Below are 18,201 nucleotides of genomic sequence, written 5' to 3'. Positions count from 1 at the left end.
GATTGTGGTGGAATTTTTACTCCTAAATTAGGCATGTTCAGCCTATACAGTAATAGCTAAACTACACAGTTAGGAATTTAAGAGCTAGGTGGGTTTTTTTGTTTTAATAAATTATTTATTTATTTATGGCTGCATGGGGTCTTCGTTGCTGTGTGGGCTTTCTCTAGTTGCAGTGAGCAGGGGCTACTCTAAGTTGTGGAGCATGGGCTCTAGGCGCGCGGGCTTCAATAGTTGTGGCGTGTGGGCTCAGTAGTGTGGCTCACGGGCTTAGTTGCTCCGCGGCATATGGGATCTTCACAGACCAGGGATCGAACCCGTGTCCCCTGCATTGGCAGGCGGATTCTTAACCACTGCACCACCAGGGAAGTCCAAGAGCTAGGTATTTTTTAAAGAGTTCATTTCTTGGGAATAGTGCCTCCTAATGTAAGCCTCTTGGAGAGATGTTAAACAAGATGATGTAAATAAAATAAGATCTATATGGTTAAATGCAAGCTTTGCTCAGCTGAGGCTATAAGGGCACTTTACAGACTGCATTGTCTAAACTTTTTGTTACATAGCTACAAGTACTAGGATGTTGCATAGATTTTAGCCAGGTTGATTGCTAAAAGATGCATTTTTTTCTTCTGTCTGCAGAAAGGAAGCCTTCTTAATGAGTTATTTTCTTGTTAAATTACCCTTCTCCATAATAGACACATTTATTTCATATTGGGGATGCCTTTTGGTTCACTAGTATCTCACCTTTTAACGATTAGCTTATAGCTGAGTTAAAACTACTTAGAACTATCACCTGTATAATCTGCTCTTGCTTCCAGAAAATAAGCTTAAATGAATACAATTTCTTTTACATAAATGTGGTAAAGAAAATAGTAATTGTAATTGTTGTTAAGAATAGGCTTGCAGGGCTTCCCTGGTGGTGCAGTGGTTGAGAATCTGCCTGCCAATGCAGGGGACACGGGTTCGAACCCTGGTCTGGGAAGATCCTACATGCTGCGGAGCAACTGGGCCCGTGAGCCACAATTACTGAGCCTGCGTGTCTGGGGCCTGTGCTCCGCAACAGGAGGCCGTGATAGTGAGAGGCCTGTGCACTGCGATGAAGAGTGGCCCCCACTTGCCACAACTAGAGAAAGCCCTTGCACAGAAACGAAGACCCAACACAGCCATAAATAAATAAATTAAAAATTAAAAAAAAAAATTGGCTTGCACTTCTTCAAAAAGCAGATCATCTTACGTACCACACTGCTAAGTTGCAAGGAAACGATGAACAAGGTACATCCTCTTGAGAAACATGCTTTTTATACATAGGAATAGTATGTGAAGGTAAAATACATCAACACTGCCCCTCACCTCCATTCTATCCAGGGTGATGGAATTAATGATTATATCTGGTGCTTGTTAAATTCAGGCATTGGTCTAGGTGTTGGGGATAAAACAGTCTTTGGAGGACTTGAAAACTGAAAAGGTGTGTAAAGTAAATATACATATACAAGGTAAGCTGGTTGGCTGGCTTTTGCTTAGATTTTGTTTGGAAAAAAACCCTTTTTATTGTGATTTTAAAAAAATATATGAAAAAAGAGGTCATGCAGCTGTGAACAGAGAAAGCTTAAAAGCCAGTCAAAATACCCAACGTGAATGCAGAGCTACATGTTCTTACTTCTGAACACAAAATGTCCCCTTAAAAGCACTGCTTTTTTCGTCTAAATGCCTTAAAATGGAACTGCCCATTCTGATTACCTTTGAGTCCTGAACAGCTTGCAGCTCAGGACAGTTTAAACACTAAATACTTGTTCTCACAGGACAGCAAGTTTAGCTTTTCTCAGGAAGACCACTGGACCACGTGTAAAAAACATTTTACTAAAACATTTCTCTATTGGCCCAAAGGCACAGAAGAGAATCCCAGGTTTCAGTGGGCTTCTCTGTTTTCACGGGGTGTGTTTTGATAGAAACTGATTTGGGTGTGGAGGGATTTCGACTAACTTAGCTTCTCTTAGCCATGTCCACAACTTGTTTACCTAAAATTTTAATCTACTTACATTAAATTTAGTTTTTTTTTAATGTGTTAGTTTTCTTTAAAGGTTTATTTTTAATTTTTATTATTTTTTTGGCTGCATCGGGTCTTAGTTGTGGCACGTGGGCTCTTAGTTGTGGTGGTGGGTTTTCTCTAGTTGTGCGCAGGCTCCAGAGTGCATGGACTCTAGTTTGGACAGGCAGGCTCTAGCTGAGGTGGGCAAGCTCAGTAGTTGTGGCATGCAGGCTTAGTTGCCTCGCGGCATGTGGGATCTTAGTTCCCTGACCAGGGATCGAATCCGCATCCCCTGCACTGCAAAGCGGATTCTTACCACTGGACCACCAGGAAAGTCCCACATTAAATTTTGTTTTAAAGGAAGTCTATTTCACAGCAAAACTGGTGGTGCTGGCCCAGCACATATACATCCCTTGGAGGGTGGATTTGGAAATCCATTCTGGGTGCCCCACCCCTTGGGAGCAGGGGTGTGTCTCCATCTTCTAATTCCTCCCTCACCCAGCTGTAGTCTGTGGAATGAGTGGCCTTAAGGCCTGGTAGTTCTATCTTTCCTCAGGGCCTGGGAGCTCATGTACCTACAGCTAGAATGTTCAACTGCCTCAAACAACCGGGCCGTTTGGAAATTCCTGCAATCCCCACCCCCAAGTGCCGGGAGACTGAGTGCATCCCGCTTTTTTTTGTTGTTTTAATTATTTATTTAGGTTGCGCTGGGTCTTAGTTGCGGTTCGTGGGCTCCTCCGTTGTGGCATGCAAACTCTTAGTTTGCATGCGGGATCTAGTTCCCTGGCCAGGGATAGAACCCGGATCCCCTGCATTGGAAGTACGGATTCTTAACCACTGCACCACTAGGGAAGTCCTGCATCCTGCTTTTTGAGCCCACTGTTTTCACCATCTGTCCACACCTATCTCCAAAGGGTCACCTCACTCAGTGACTGCAGACTCTAGGCTAGGAGAGGGTTGGCCCAGAGTTTTCAGGCTCCAATAAAGCACCGCGCAGTCTGAGCCGCCTCGGCCTTTTGTGCATTCAGTATATGTTGGGTGTAAAATGGAGAATTTTTTCCCCTAAGTTTATGTAAAAATATATGCAAATAAAGCTGTAAGAAAACACTGCTAGCTGATCTTCCTCACTCCTTGCCAACATGACTACCTTCATAGGTAAAAAATCGTCAATACATAAGCTGATCATTCCAGAAAAATGACTATTCCATGGGTAGTTAGGAACCAGCAGTCGCTTAGAAATTACATTAACTCCTATCACGGAGGGATTTAGATTTTATAACACTTAACTGGAAGCTACATTTCCATGTGAAAGGGCTTTCTTTGGTCTTACATCCAAAGGCTAATATTATACTAGGGGCCTCAAAATCTGGCGCTTTTATGTTGTCGGGTGTCTCAAAATGTAGGCGGGGTCAAAAAGACTCCTTTACACCTTGGGGTATCTCCCACGGGATTAACAACTGCCCACCACCGCCTCCTACACGTGCTCAGATCCTGGGAAAGAAGGGAAAAACAAAAAGGGAAACTGCCAGGACTTAAGATGTCTGCTCAAAACCACTTCGATTTCCCAGGAAGGGCCTACCCGCTACCAAAATGTCCGTCCGCAGTCCTAACGTCACTTGGTCGGCTAGATCAAGCCAGAAAGCCATTGCGCTCCAATCAGGGCTTAGCCCCCTCACCCACTGCCCTTGATTTGCGTCACTTCCGGTGGTGCAGCAGCCATTTTGTCAGTCGCGAGCGGATCCCGCGCGCTGGAGAAGTGCAGTTCCTCTTGGTTACCAACTCGTCAGTTCTCCTTCCACGGTGCGGGCGCCCTCGAAGAGTACTCACTACAGACACAGCCAGTCCTCCCTACAGTGCCGCCACTGCTGTTGCATCCGCCCGGAACTAGTGCGCTGTCTTCCTCCCTTGCCACTGACAGGCGCCCTCGGGGAGCCGCCGTCAGCGATGTCAAGCGAGGAAAGCTACCAGGCCATCCTGCGCTACCTGACGAACGAGTGCGAGCCGTACGCGCCGGGCACCGAGGGTAATGTCAAGCGTAAAATCCGCAAGGCGGCCGCCTGCTACGTGGTGCGCGACGGAACGCTGTATTACCAGCGGAGGCAGCGGCACCGCAAGACCTTCGCCGAGCTGGAGGTGGTGCTGCAGCCCGACCGGCGCCGGGGGCTTATCGAGGCTGCGCACCTGGGCCCGGGCGGCACTCACCACACCCAGCATCAGACCTGGCACGACTTGTCCAAGACGTACTGGTGGCGAGGTAAGACCTCGCCCGCGGTAAGGGGGAGGGCGGGCGGCTTGCTTCCAGAAAAGACCCGCAACCAGAGGCGGGCCTGTCTGGGCACCCGCGAGTGTGAGGGTCCGGCACCCTCCTCCCGGACGCCGCTCGCGGGCCCAGCCTAGCCCCTGCCCGGCGGCGGAGCAGCTGCCAGGCGGAGCCGAGAGGGTGGGGGACGCGAAAGGAGCCGCACTTCCCACAGGAAGGAGGCCGGGGAAGCTGGGGGCGGGCCCTGGCCCGGGGTGGGGCGAAGGGGGCTTCCCCGGGGGCCGGCCCAGCCGCGGGGAGGGGCCGGGACGCGCGGGTGCGCTGGGCCCGCCTCCTTCGGCGGCGCGGGAGGCGGTGGCTTTTTCCCTTTGCGGACGCTCTTGGGCGGCCGTTGCAGGTGCTGTGTGTGTGCGTTTAAAAATCCTGTTTGTGCGGATGGTTTGGGAGCGGCGCGGTCCGCCCAGAGCCCGGCCGCTTTCTGCAGTGCGTTCCGCTAGGGTGATGGCCCACGGGTTTGAGCTTCTGCTGATCCGCTTGCCGGGGTTCCTCTTTGTGCTACTGCGGCGTGAATAAGGAATCATACAGTTGTGTGCAGAAGTGATTTCGAGTGACTGTGTGGAAACAGTCATTTGAGCCTAGTTTTTAGGACAAGAATTTTAAAAGCAGGTACTCTCAATTCTGGGTATTTTAATATTCTTCCGTTTGCTGTAGTGAAGAGCGATTTGGACACTGAGTCATTATGTATACCCAGAAAAGATGAGGTTTCTGGGACTGTTATGGTCCGGGAGTGTGGCTTTAAAGTTTGACTCCTTGGGAACCAGGTTAGGGAAGGAGAAAAAGGGTCCTTCGGGTTTTTGTTTTTGTTTTTTACCGTCCTCACTCTCCAAAAAGTTGATGAATATTCAAACCGTTCGTTTATAATTAGTAAAAGTTTGCAGGCCTATAGAAGAGGTTTCGTCAGGAACGATTCCGTATGGTTCTGCAGAAATTAACTTATGGAACTTAATCTGTGAGTAAGGAAGTTAGACTACTGAATATGAACTTTTCTGGACAGGTCTTTTTGCATCTTAAATAATTTTTTCGTGTTTTCAAAAACAGTCCAGCTCTCTATATTCTTCTTAAAAGCTTTTCCTTATTTTATATTTTAAACCAATATCTGACTTAAATTCCTATAGCGACATGACTGAAGGGTAAATATGGAGTAATTGCTGCATTTTGTTAGGATTGATTTGGTCAGACATAGTTTTGTTGAACAAATGTCTCAGGTTTAATATTTTATGACATGTTAAAACGATAATTATAGCTAAAGATAACACGGATCAAGCTTTTACATGCAGGCATAGTGCTGAGCACTTAATTTATTTTTACATAGTATTTAATCCTCATCAAACCTTGTAAGATGGAAACATTTATGTTTCTGTTTTACAGATGGAAAAACTAAAAGCACCAGGAGCTGACCTTTGGGATTTCAAACTTTTCTTAATCACTATTATATGGTGCTAAATGGGCTTAGTGTTCAGAATTTTCCTTCCCTAAATTGATTATCTGTGAGTGATAATCTAATCCAGTATTTTGTTTGTTTGATTTTTGTTTTAGTGTGCAGTGTCTTAAAAGACAAAAAAAAAAACCTGAGACTATGTTGATGTTTATTTTTTTTAATGAGAGATACATTTGTGGATAAGTAGACTTTTGAAGTCCTTAAATGTCCAGAACAGCTGTTCTCTAAATTTGGTACTAAACCCCTGAACAGGGAGGCCCTGAGATCCTTTCAGAGAATCCCCAAAGTCAAAATTATATTCATAATAATACTAAGGCATTATTTGCCTTTCTACTTATTGTATCACAAGTATACACTGGCGTTTTCCAGAGGCTACATGACATGTGATAATATGGCAATAGATTGAATGCATATATGATAATCTGTCTTCTGTTAAACCACGCATTAAAAAGACTTGCAAAAATGTAAAGTAGCACACTTTTCTCACTAATTTTTTTATGTTTTGGTAAATAGTATTTTTCGTATAAATGCTATTTTTGTTAATATGTAATGGGTTTATGATACTATTTTATATCATTATTTTTATTATTTTAATATTTTTTCATTTAAAATGAGAATTCATAGTCAGTAAGCATCAGAGAAGTTTGCCCTCGATTATTAGCTATTCATTTTGATGTTTATTACATTAACACTTTGCTCATTTTACTTGTTTGTTGTAGGCCTATTAAAATTATCAACACTGGGGACTTCCCTGGTGGTTCAGTGGTTAGGACTCCACGCTTCCACAGCAAGGGGCGTAGGTTCGATCCCTGGTTGGGGAACCAAGATCCCTCATGCTGCTTGGGACCGCCAAAAGGAAGAGAAAAAAAAAATTAACGACGCTGCATAGACAGAAAAATAAACATTCTTGGACCTGGAACTCATAGCTGATAAAACATTTTTAACTATCAGTTTTTAATGTGTCATACACTACAAATGGACCCTTTTTATAACAAACATACTCCAAAGCCCTGTAGATGTTTATCTGGGAATTAATAAGATCTAATCAGTGTAGATGCCAAGAAAAAAACGATTCCAAAGTCAGGGGTAGTTTACTGGGATTTATTATTTATGCTGCTTTTTCTAGAATGTTGCCATCATAAGCAATGCCATTATATCCTGGTAATCAAGCAAGTTTGTAGCAACTTCACTTGTTTGAGCACAGTGAAAAACTGGCTCAGTGCCTAAAGTTGACATATAGCAAATTTATTTCAGAACGTAAAATGTTAGTAGATAGTCTCACCCTCTCAACCCCTTATTTTATCCTGTATTGTAGTTATATGCTGGAGTTTCAAAATAAATGACTCTCTCCCCTGCCTCAGTCAAATGCTGACTTACGGGGATCTACAATTAATGCAAAATGTGAAGAGAAAATTAAATTAGTAGGAAAAAAGATTAAACTACGAAAATTATGTAATAGGTTAAATTAGCCATCTGCAGAGGTTCCTACCCTAAGAACTGATTTGTTTTATGGGGATAAATTGATGCTGACATTATCTAATCTAGAAGAGGAGGGTGTAATTTCTGAAAACCCAGCAAGAACTGGATCTATGTTAATACAGCTATAACTGATCACTTTGTAACCTCTTTGAAAAAAAAAAATCTGAATGACTAATATGTGTGGAGAAATAGAAATAGGAGCCACAATTCTCTGGGCCTCATCACTGATAGGGAGGGAGGGAAGTTCTTGAACAGCTAACAGGAGCAAATTGTTCAGTTTGGCAGATCTCCGGAGTAGGGGTTCTCAATCCTGGACAGTTTTGCCTCCCAGGGAACATCTGACTATGTCTGGAGACAATACTGGTTGTCATAATTGGTGGTGGTGTTTGAGGGGCTGCTCTTGACGTCTGGTTAGGTAGAGGTCAGGAATGCTCCTAAACATTCCACAGTGCACAGGACAAGACAGCCTACCCACCCCTCCCTGCCCCTCAAAAAGAATCATCTGGCCCAAAATGTCAACACTGCTGAGGTTGGGAAACGCTGCTCTAGAGTGAGAATCTGTTCCTCGAGTTGTTTTATCAGAGGTTGTTTACCCACTAAGTCTATGCTCAGTAAAGAACCTCTTAATGCTAATTTGGTATTTTATGTGGACTTTCTTTTTGGGGGGAGGGGCTGCACTGGGTCTTCGTTGCTGCGGTGCGCTTTCTCTAGTTGCGGCAAGTGGGGGCTTCTTTTGGTTTCAGTGCACAGGCTTCTCATTGTGGTAGCTTCTCTTGTTGCGGAGCACAGGCTCTAGGCGTGCAGGCTTCAGTAGTTGTGGCACGTGGGCTCAGTAGTTGTAGCACATGGGTTTAGTTGCTCCACAGCATGTGGGATCTTCCTGGACCAGGGCTTGAACCTGTGTCCCCTGCATTGGCAGGTGGGTTCTTAACCACTGTGCCACCAGAGAAGTCCCCTATGTGGACGTTTTTATGGAGGTTGACCATTGAGCATCATTTAACGCTTACGTAGTAGTTACCTTGTCTCAGACACTGTTCAAAGTGATTTATATATTAACATTTTATCATTATAACATGCTGTGAAGGTAAGTGCTCTTATCCCCATTTTGGCACAGAGAGGTTAGGTGACTTGGACATGATCACAAAGCTAGTCAGTGGATTCAAATTTTCCTGCATAAAGTAATTTCTACCCCTTGTGGTAATTACCCACTCTTAAAATAGTAAGTTAACTGTCTTTACACATTTATGTCTTTTCAGTGATTAATTTGAGTCAGATTCTTTCAGCTTAATCAGCTCTGGGCAAGCTAAAGAGGCCAGGTTCATGAATCTGTAAAGCTAGATTTAAGATGCATCCCATCAAAACACTAACACTAGAGTTAAAGGACTCCTAAAATATGATAGGATGATTTTTTCAGACAGTTGATCGACTGTCATACATTAATATCTTTTTTTCTATAAATTTTTTTATTTTTTTTATTTTTGGCTGCGTTGGGTCTTCGTTGCTGTGCGTGGGCTTTCTCTAGTTGCAGCAAGCGGGGACTACTCTTCGTTGCGGTGAGTGGGCTTCTCATTGCAGTGGCTTCTCTTGTTGAGGAGCAAGGGCTGTAGGCACACGGACATCAGTAGTTGCGGCACGCGGGCTCAGTAGTTGTGGCGCATGGGCTTAGTTGCTCCGCGGCATGTGGGATCTTCCTGGACCAGGGCTTGAACCTGTGTCCCCTGCATTGGCAGGCGGATTCTTAACCACTGCACCACCAGGGAAGTCCCGAGAATATAATTTTCCGAATTTATTAGTCCAGTGTGTACTTCTTTTAGTAAGTATGGGATATAATACAATTTGAGAAATATTGCTTAAATACTATCTGAAGGTTGAAGTACAAGTAATTTGGTATAATTTATCATCTTGAAACTCTTTTCAGGAATTTTCTATATACCTCTGTATCATTTTAGCTAATTAACAGCCTTTTCATTGGCATTTTACTTGGGGATTGTGGGGGAAGAAGTTTCTGTCACAGGGATGGATAAATGTGTTCCTGGGTAAGTAGCATAGTATCCTGAAAGTCACATGACTTCTGGAGGCCCACTTATGCAGTTTACTAGGTGTGACTTTGGACAGGTTACCTCTTAGGGCTTCATTCTCCTTCTCTGTAGAATGGGAATTAATTGGTCCTCCCTTACAAGTATGATGGAGAGGGGGGAGTGTGTGTTAAGTGTTCCTCCCTGCTTCCTACCCCATCCCAACATGTTGAGTTGAAAGTTGAAATTCAAGGGGCTTCCCTGGTGGCGCAGTGGTTGAGAGTCCGCCTGACGATGCAGGGGACACAGATTCGTGCCCCGGTCCGGGAGGATCCCACATGCCGCGGAGCGGCTGGGCCCGTGAACCATGGCCGCTGAACCTGCGCGTCCGGAGCCTGTGCTCCGCAACGGGAGAGGGCGCAACAGTGAGAGGCCCGCGTACCGCAAAAAAAGAAAAGAAAAAAGTTGAAATTCAGAGTAGGGTTTTATGAGTGGCTCGTGTATAATCAACTTTTGATAGATTGCGTATACTGTTATTTAATAAAACTCAAAAACCTCATAGCTTTCAAAGACAAGAGATATATTTTACACTCATTACAAGTTTTGGTTGTGGTCCTTTTCAGGTTGCAGATTGGCTCCACCTGTTTTTTTCATCTACATTTCAGGCTAAAGGGCAGTATCCATCTGGAACATGCTGCTCTTTGACAGAGGGGACATAAGTCAGGGAACTGATGGGAAACATTGCTTCTTAAAGCTTCTAGTGACACATGGCATCCATCATATTCATTCATATTTCATTGGCCAAAGCTAATTGCGTGGTGAAGCCTGATGTTAGTAGGGTGGAGAGTTATTAGCGTGAACCACATTATTATATTACTGTTTATGAAGGTCAAAAACAGTTGATATTGGCAATTTCATATAGTTCCTATTGCATGAGTGAGTTGAAACTCACATGGAGATTGGATGGTACTACATAATCGTACAGTGAGTAAGTGAATAACTAAGAGTGAACAACAAAACAGTCTACTTCGGCATGGAGACAAATTGTCATTATAACATATCTTTGAAAAAAATGTATCTTAAATTCTAAATAATTCACTCTACATACTTTATGGGCATGTGTGTGTCTGTATACATGCACTTGAATATACATTAGTATACACAGATTAAATAATGAACAGTATAATCTTCAGTTTTCACGTGAGAGCAGTATTAAATTTAACTAGTTAATTTTTGTTTCATTGTAGGTATATTAAAGCAAGTCAAAGATTACATTAAACAGTGTAGCAAATGCCAGGAGAAACTAGATCGATCCCGTCCTATATCAGATACTTCAGAAATGTTGGAAGAATTGGGACTAGACCTTGAATCTGGAGAAGAAAGTAATGAATCAGAGGATGACCTGAGCAACTTTACTTCGCCTCCAACTACAGCTTCCAAGCCTGCAAAAAAGAAGCCAGTATCCAAACATGAACTTGTATTTGTAAGTGGAACTTTCCATTCAGCTTAACATTGGTAACTAGTGTGTTAGTATTTATAGTCTTAACTGAATTTTTTCTTAAACCACTAAAACTGCTTCCCTTTTGGCACTGTCATTGTCATGTTGTTATGTGCCCTAAAAGTTTGCTAATACTGCCTCTTCCTTAATCATAAGTATTCCTGTTGTTTCTTCTCATCAGAATGTAACTTGTTGGTTTGTTGTTAATTACTCCTCCTCTCTTCTTTTTAATAGTATATTAGTACAGGTAGACAGAATACATTTCTGGAAGCAGTCTCTGGGTCATGCAGCAAGGTAAAATTAAGCTGACTAGGTCTTTGTTTTTTGCCTGCATTAGTTTCTTATATTATCAAATAAATTTCTGACTAATAAGAGGAGGCAGCAAGAAGTGAGATGCAGATTTTCATTGGGTCAAGTAGAATGAACATAGCAGAAGATAGTGAGAACAACGTATCTTTTTATTGAAATACATAGGTAATAAAGATCAGGTTATTTCTTCATATTAGTGGAATCTTTTACAAGGGAATAATGTGTCTTGTTTTAAATTCTGTTAAGGGTAAAAATACAGATGATATGTAATGCAACTCTTGGTCTCAAACTTATTTTGATAGGTTGACACCAAAGGAGTGGTGAAACGTTCTTCTCCAAAACATTGTCAGGCTGTCTTAAGACAGCTGAATGAACAGAGACTCTCTAACCAGTTCTGTGATGTTACTTTGTTAATTGAAGGAGAAGAGTACAAAGCTCATAAATCTGTTCTGTCAGCTAATAGCGAATATTTTCGAGATCTTTTTATTGAGAAAGGAGCTGTTTCCAGTCATGAGGCAGTGGTGGATCTTTCTGGTAAGAATTTTCTGATATTCTTGTTTTTTGTTAATAAGTATATACTGGAAGAGGGTGTGTATATCTTACAAACTCAGGTTCTATTCTCAAGTGAGAGAAGCCCACTTACAGAAACAGACTAAGCTGAACTGTAAGGTCCTTCCTTTTAGTAGGGTTTCCAGGATAGAGTTATGAAAAGGCTGTCATTTCCTGTCACTATCCGTTAGCGGAGATGATTGTAGCAGTAGTAGAATTTCTGGGATTTACACTGTTAAAAACAGTTTGAGAGAAATCCATAATTGCACCAGTGTTATTACACTAAGTAAATATATTACTTTAAAATTGACTGCCTGAATCTTACGTTGTGCAACATGAAATTGTAGAGCACTTATGTAGGTCTGTTGTTTTTCATTTTTTAAGATTAATAATCGTCATTCATTAGATTCGATAATCAAATTGTCAATATAGAATAATCAGAATTCCAGGTGTGGTTTTTTCGTTTCTTTGGGGCTGCTGCTGTTGTTGTTATTATTATTAAATGAATAATTTGACTTTCTTTTGGCCTCACTAGAATTTATGTATTGGCTTAGGAGTCAACAAATGAAAATTTAGGAAGCATTAAAATAGGTAACCTTATTTATACATTTCCTCATAATATTAGTTTGCTGTAATTCTTGAATTACTGACACCACTGTGTGAAATGTCATTTCCCCTTTCTTAAACAAAAAAATGACTTTATCCAGATATATAAATACTTACCTAGTTAACCACTGATCCTTTTCTACCTTATACTTGTTAAAACTCACCTTCTCTGGAAAGACAAATTCATATATTTTTCCTTAACAGTAGCTATATGTTTAATTACTAAAAAATATTTCTGAAGCATCCATTGTTTGCAAGGAACTGGCCTGGGCTATGGGGATACAGTGGTGAACAAAAACTTTTACAGAGCATAGAGTTGCATTACATCCTAGATTCGTGATGTTTACTTTGGTGACTCAGAGGAGAAAATACATCTTATTCTGGGCCATCTGAATAATAAAACCTATCACAAGTGTAGTCTTGATGTGTTAGCTTTGGAATTTTTTCCTTATCTTTCATGCATCTTTTTTTTTGTTGTTGTTGTTTTTTGGCGGTATGCGGGCCTCTCACTGTTGTGGCCTCGGGCCCAGCCGCTCCGCAGCATGTGGGATCTTCCCAGACCCGGCACAAACCCACGTCCCCTGCATCGGCAGGCAGACTCTCAACCACTGCGCCACCAGGGAAGCCCTCATGTATCTTTTTTTTTTCTTTTTTTTTTGCTGTATGAGGGCCTCTCCCACTGCGGAGCACAGACTCCGGAAGCGCAGGCTCAGCGGCCATGGCTCACGGGCCCAGCCGCTCCGCGGCATGTGGGATCTTCCCGGACCGGGGCACGAACCCGTGTCCCGTGCATCGTCAGGCGGACTCTCAACCACTGCGCCACCAGGGAAGCCCCCTCATGCATCTTTTATGCATCTGAAGCAGAAAGAAGAGTGTGTTGCTCTTTTCCAGTTTCTCAGCAGCTTATAATAGCAAATGAAATGTCTGCCCCCAAATAACTGCAGCACAGCATTCTATTATTCCAACAAAATATCTCATTTATTCTTCATTCCATATGCTTATTTTTATATATTGTTCAGCAAATATGGTGTAAACCAATAGCAGGTGAAGTAGACATTGTCAAAAATTTTGTTTGATTTTTAAATATTTAGTAGACTAATTATAAAATATGTGTAATGTATAAAAAAGCAATGATAAATGACATCTGTTTTCTAATTACCTAGTTTAATGGTTGTTGAATTCATCAGTGTTTTCCTTTATGTTGTTTATGCTTTAAAAAAAAATTCTTCCCTACTCAGTCGTAAAGATATTTTCATATACTGCCTTATAGTTTTCCTTTCATATTTAACTTTTAATCTATTTGGAATTTTTTTTTTGATGGTGTGAGATAGGTGTTTGATTTCATTTTTTCCCATTTTGTTTCAGAACCATTTAGTGAAAACTCCCTTCTCTTCCTACCCATCAGCCATGCAAATTCTCTTAAAAAACACATTTTCACATGTTAAGTACTGATTATAAGCTTTTTTCCAGTCTATTGGTTGTCTCTTCTCACACTATTATTGCTTGGTCTTAATGACCTTAGCTTTATAATAATGAAAGTCTCCCACCTTAATTATTCAGGTGGGTCTTAGTTATTCATAACTCTTTGCTGTTCCATATAAACTATTAAAGCAGCTTGTCTGCTTCCATAAAAAGAAGAAAAATGTATTTTGTTAGGGATTACATCAAATTAATAAAGTTTTAGAGGTTTTTCCATAAAAGTCTCACACATCTTTTGTTAGATTATTCTAAGGTAGTTTACACTTTTTGATACTATTATAATTTGTTTTCTTAAAATTATATTATTTCTGATTTATTTTTGGTAGCTGTTGATTCTATATACAGTAGTACTGTATATAGAATCAACAAAGTAGTACTGTATATAGAGTACTGTATATAGTAATACTGTATATAGAATCAACAAACAATCTATAGATAAATGTCTGAATGACTACTAGTCATTCAGACATTTATACTCTTTGAGATTTTCCATATAAAACAAATATTGAATATATTAATATATTATCTGCTAATAGTAATGTTTTTTTCCCCTACCTTTCCAGTCCTTATATTTTGAACTTTTTTCTTCTCGCTTTACAGTGCTGTCTAGGACTTCAAAAGAACCCCAGCAGTTAAATAGAGGTAGTGATAGAGGGTTCATTTATTCCCATGGTAAAGAAAGACATGGGAATGCTTTTTTTTCTTTTTTAACCATGAAGTATATTATTTGGTGAATGTTTTAAATAGATAACCCTTTACCCCCTTTAACATTAAGGAAATTCCCTCTGAAATAGGTGTGGACTTACCACATACTTTTTCTGTATCCGTTGAGACCATCTTTATTTTTTTCATTAATGTGGGAAATTCCATTGGTTTACTAATGTTAACTCAATTTTTCATTCCTGAGATAAATCCAGTTTAGTCATAATATATCATCTTTTGTACAAACTGCTGTGTTTGGTTTAGAATGCTAATATTGTTAGACTGTTTCCAAGTGTATTCATGAGTAATTTTCCTTTTTCACACTGTTTCTGTCATGTTTTGATATCAGAGTTGGTTTAGTCTTATAGATTGTGTATTCCCTCCAATTTTTTACATGCACTGAAGTAGTTACTATGAGATTAGAATTATTTGTTTCTTAATTTTTGGTAGAATGATGGCTAAAATTGACTGGACTTTTGGGGGAAGATTTTTAGGTACTAATTCGACAAGTTTAATGGTTAGGGAATTCTTTAGGTTTTCTATTTCATCTTGAGTAATTTATAGAAAGTTTTGCCATAATATGTCCATTTCATCTAAATTTTCAAGTTTCTTGGCACAATTTTTGTTGTTGGTGGTGGTGGTGCCACGCGGCCTGTGGGATCTTAGTTCCCCGACCACGGACTGAACCTGGACCCTCAGCAGTGAAAGCGCAGAGTCCTAACCACTGGACTGCCAAGGAATTCCAGCACAAAATTTTTAATATTCTCTTCTAAATGCCTCCAGTGACTGTAGATTTGTCTCTTTCATTCCTTCTGCCTTCTCTCTCATTTCTGAATTTTTTTTACTAGAGGTTTACTGACTTTTTTAAAAAAAAGTTGGCAGACTATAACTTGTAGGGTGGCCCACTGCCTGCTTTTGTAAATAAAGTTTTATTGGGAGACAGCCACACCCATGTATTTATATATTGTCTGTGGCTGCTTTTGAGCTTACAAGGGCAGAATTGAATAGTTGCTACATAAATTAGTGACCCACAAAACCTAAAATATTTGCTTATCTTGCTCTTTACAGAAAAACTTTCCTAAGCCCTATGCCAAAGCATAATTTTTTAAATGTTAAAAACCTAACTTAACAAATACTATAGTACAAGGTTTTATATGATTAATTTAGGAAACCAGTAAGATGTTAAAACTGTTTCTAATAGAATTCTGAAGAAAAGAATTGTATATATTGTCTTTCAACCAGAGGAATGAATTTGCTCAAAATGAGTTTGCTAACAGATTGGTTAATACTCTATAGAGAAATGAACTGTAAGTTTTGGAGTTATCTTTCCTACCCTGATAGAAAAAGCTTCTTAATCTTTCACATTTCATTTGCATTTGCAATTACTTTTCTGTAAATTAATTTTTAGAGTTATAAAATAATCTAGTCAATAGCAGTCAATCAGTGGTGCCTGCTCAACACTACTTTTTTAAAAATTTTATTTATTTATCTATTTTGGCTGCGTTGGGTCTGTTGCTGCACGTGGGCTTTCTCTAGTTGCAGCGAGCAGGGGCTACTCTTTGTTGCGGTGCACGGGTTCTCATTGCAGAGGCTTCTCTTGTTGTGGAGCACAGGCTCTAGGCACACAGTCTTCAGTAGCTGTGGCACGCGGGCTCAGTAGTTGTGGCACATGGGCTGTAGAGCACAGGCTCAGTAGTTGCGGCACACGGGCTTAGTTGCTCCACAGCATTTGGGATCTTCCTGGATCAGGGCTTGAACCCGTGTCCCCTGCATTGGCAGGCGGGTTCTTAACCACTGTGCCACCAGGGAAGTCCCTCAACACTACTCTTAAAGAACACCTGACTACAAGGATATATTATACAGGACAGAAAATATAGCCAATATTTTACAGTAACTATAAATGGAGCATAACCTTTAAAAATTGTGGAACACTATGTTGTATACCTGAAAGTTATGTAATACTGTACGTACACTGTACCTTGATAAACAAAAACCCAATATTTTTGCCTGATAACCAAATTTTTCTTTATTGAAGTAGAGTTGGTTTACAATGTTGTGTTAATTTCTGCTGTACAGCAAAGTGATTCAGTTATACATATATATACATTCTTTCTTTTTTTTTTTTCTGTACGCGGGCCTCTCACTGTCACAGCCTCTCCCGCTGCGGAGCACAGGCTCCGGACGCGCAGGCTCAGCGGCCATGTCTCACGGGCCCAGCCGCTCCACGGCATGTGGGATCTTCCCGGACCTGGGCACAAACCTGTGTCCTCTGCATCGGCAGGCGGACTCTCAACCACTGCGCCACCAGAGAAGGCCCCTATACATTCTTTCTTAATTTTTTCCATTATGGTTTATTACTGGATATTGAATATAGTTCCCTGTGCTATACAGTAGGACCTTGCTGTTATCCATTCTATATATAATAGTTTGCATCCACTAACCCCAAACTCCCACTCCATCCCTCCACCACTCCCCCTCCCTGTTGGCAACTACAAGTCTGTTCTCTATGTCTGTGAGTCTTTCTGTTTCATACACAAGTTCATTTGTGTCATATTTTAGATTCCACATAAAACTGATATCATATGGTATTGTCTTTTTCTGTTTGACTTACTTCACTTAGTATGATAATCTCTAGGTCCATCCATGTTGCAGCAAATGGCATTATTTCATTCTTTTTTTATGGCTGAGTAATATTCCATTGTGTATATATGTACCACATCTTTATCCATTCATCTGTCAGTGAACATTTAGATTGTTTCCATGTCTTGGCTATTGTAAATAGTGCTGCTGTGATCATAGGGGTGCATGTATCTTTTTGAATTATAGTTTTGTCTGGATATATGCCCAGGAGTGGGATTGCTGGATCATATGGCAACTCTATTTTTAGTTTTTTGAGGAACCTCCATACTATTTTCCATAGTGGCTGCACCAATTTACATTCTCACCAACAGTGTAGGAGGGTTCCCTTTTCCCCACACCCTCTTCAGCAATTGTTATTTGTAGACTTTTTGGTGGTGGGCGGGGCGGTGGCACAGCATGGCTTGCGGGATCTTAGTTCCCTGACCAGAGATTGAACCAGCAGCGGTCCTCAGCAGTGAAAGCACAGAGTCATAACCACTGGACCGCCGAGGAATTCCCATTTGTAAACTTTTTTTTTTTTTTACATCTTTATTGGACTATAATTGCTTTACAATGGTGTGTTAGTTTCTGCTTTATAACAAAGTGAATCAGTTATACATATACATATGTTCCCATATAGCTTCCCTCTTGCGTCTCCCTCCCTCCCACCCTCCCTATCCCACCCCTCTAGGTGGTCACAGAGCACCAAGCTGATCTCCCTGTGCTATGCGGCTGCTTCCCACTATTTGTCTGTTTTACGTTTGGTAGTGTATATATGTCCATGCCACTCTTTCACTTTGTCACAGCTTAGCCTTCCCCCTCCCCATATCCTCAAGTCCATTCTCTGGTACGTCTGTGTCTTTATTCCTGTCTTACCCCTAGGTTCTTCTTGATATTTTTTTTTCCTTAAATTCCATATATATGTGTTAGCATATGGTATTTGTCTTTCTCTTTCTGACTTATTTCACTCTGTATGACAGACTCTGGGTCCATCCACCTCATTAGAAAGAGCTCAATTTCGTTTCTTTTTATGGCTGAGTAATATTCCATTGTATATATGTGCCACATCTTCTTTATCCATTCATCCGATGATGGACACTTAGGTTGTTTCCATCTCCTGGCTATTGTAAATAGAGCTGCAATGAACATTTTGGTACATGACTCTTT

At 41.0% G+C, this 18,201-nt stretch overlaps 1 protein-coding gene across 1 annotated transcript in view; it reads left to right on the top strand.

Annotated features, from left to right (window-relative positions):
* The first annotated feature begins 1,107 nt into the window (after positions 1–1,107).
* The window catches only part of ZBTB11 (zinc finger and BTB domain containing 11), a 40,063-nt gene continuing 22,969 nt past the window's right edge, over positions 1,108–18,201 (top strand). The window contains exons 1-3 of the mRNA XM_029215051.1: positions 1,108–4,274; positions 10,520–10,755; positions 11,382–11,613. Of these exons, the coding sequence (XP_029070884.1) occupies positions 3,965–4,274; positions 10,520–10,755; positions 11,382–11,613 (778 nt within the window). The 5' untranslated portion in view covers positions 1,108–3,964. The remainder of the gene's footprint in view (positions 4,275–10,519; positions 10,756–11,381; positions 11,614–18,201) is intronic.

The sequence above is a fragment of the Monodon monoceros genome, unplaced genomic scaffold (genome assembly GCF_005190385.1).
Source record: "Monodon monoceros isolate NGI ecotype Baffin Bay Population unplaced genomic scaffold, NGI_Narwhal_1 Super_Scaffold_11, whole genome shotgun sequence".
Taxonomy (NCBI): Eukaryota; Metazoa; Chordata; class Mammalia; order Artiodactyla; family Monodontidae; genus Monodon; species Monodon monoceros.
Note: the sequence above shows the minus strand (reverse complement) of the source record. Positions and strands in the feature narration are given on the sequence as shown.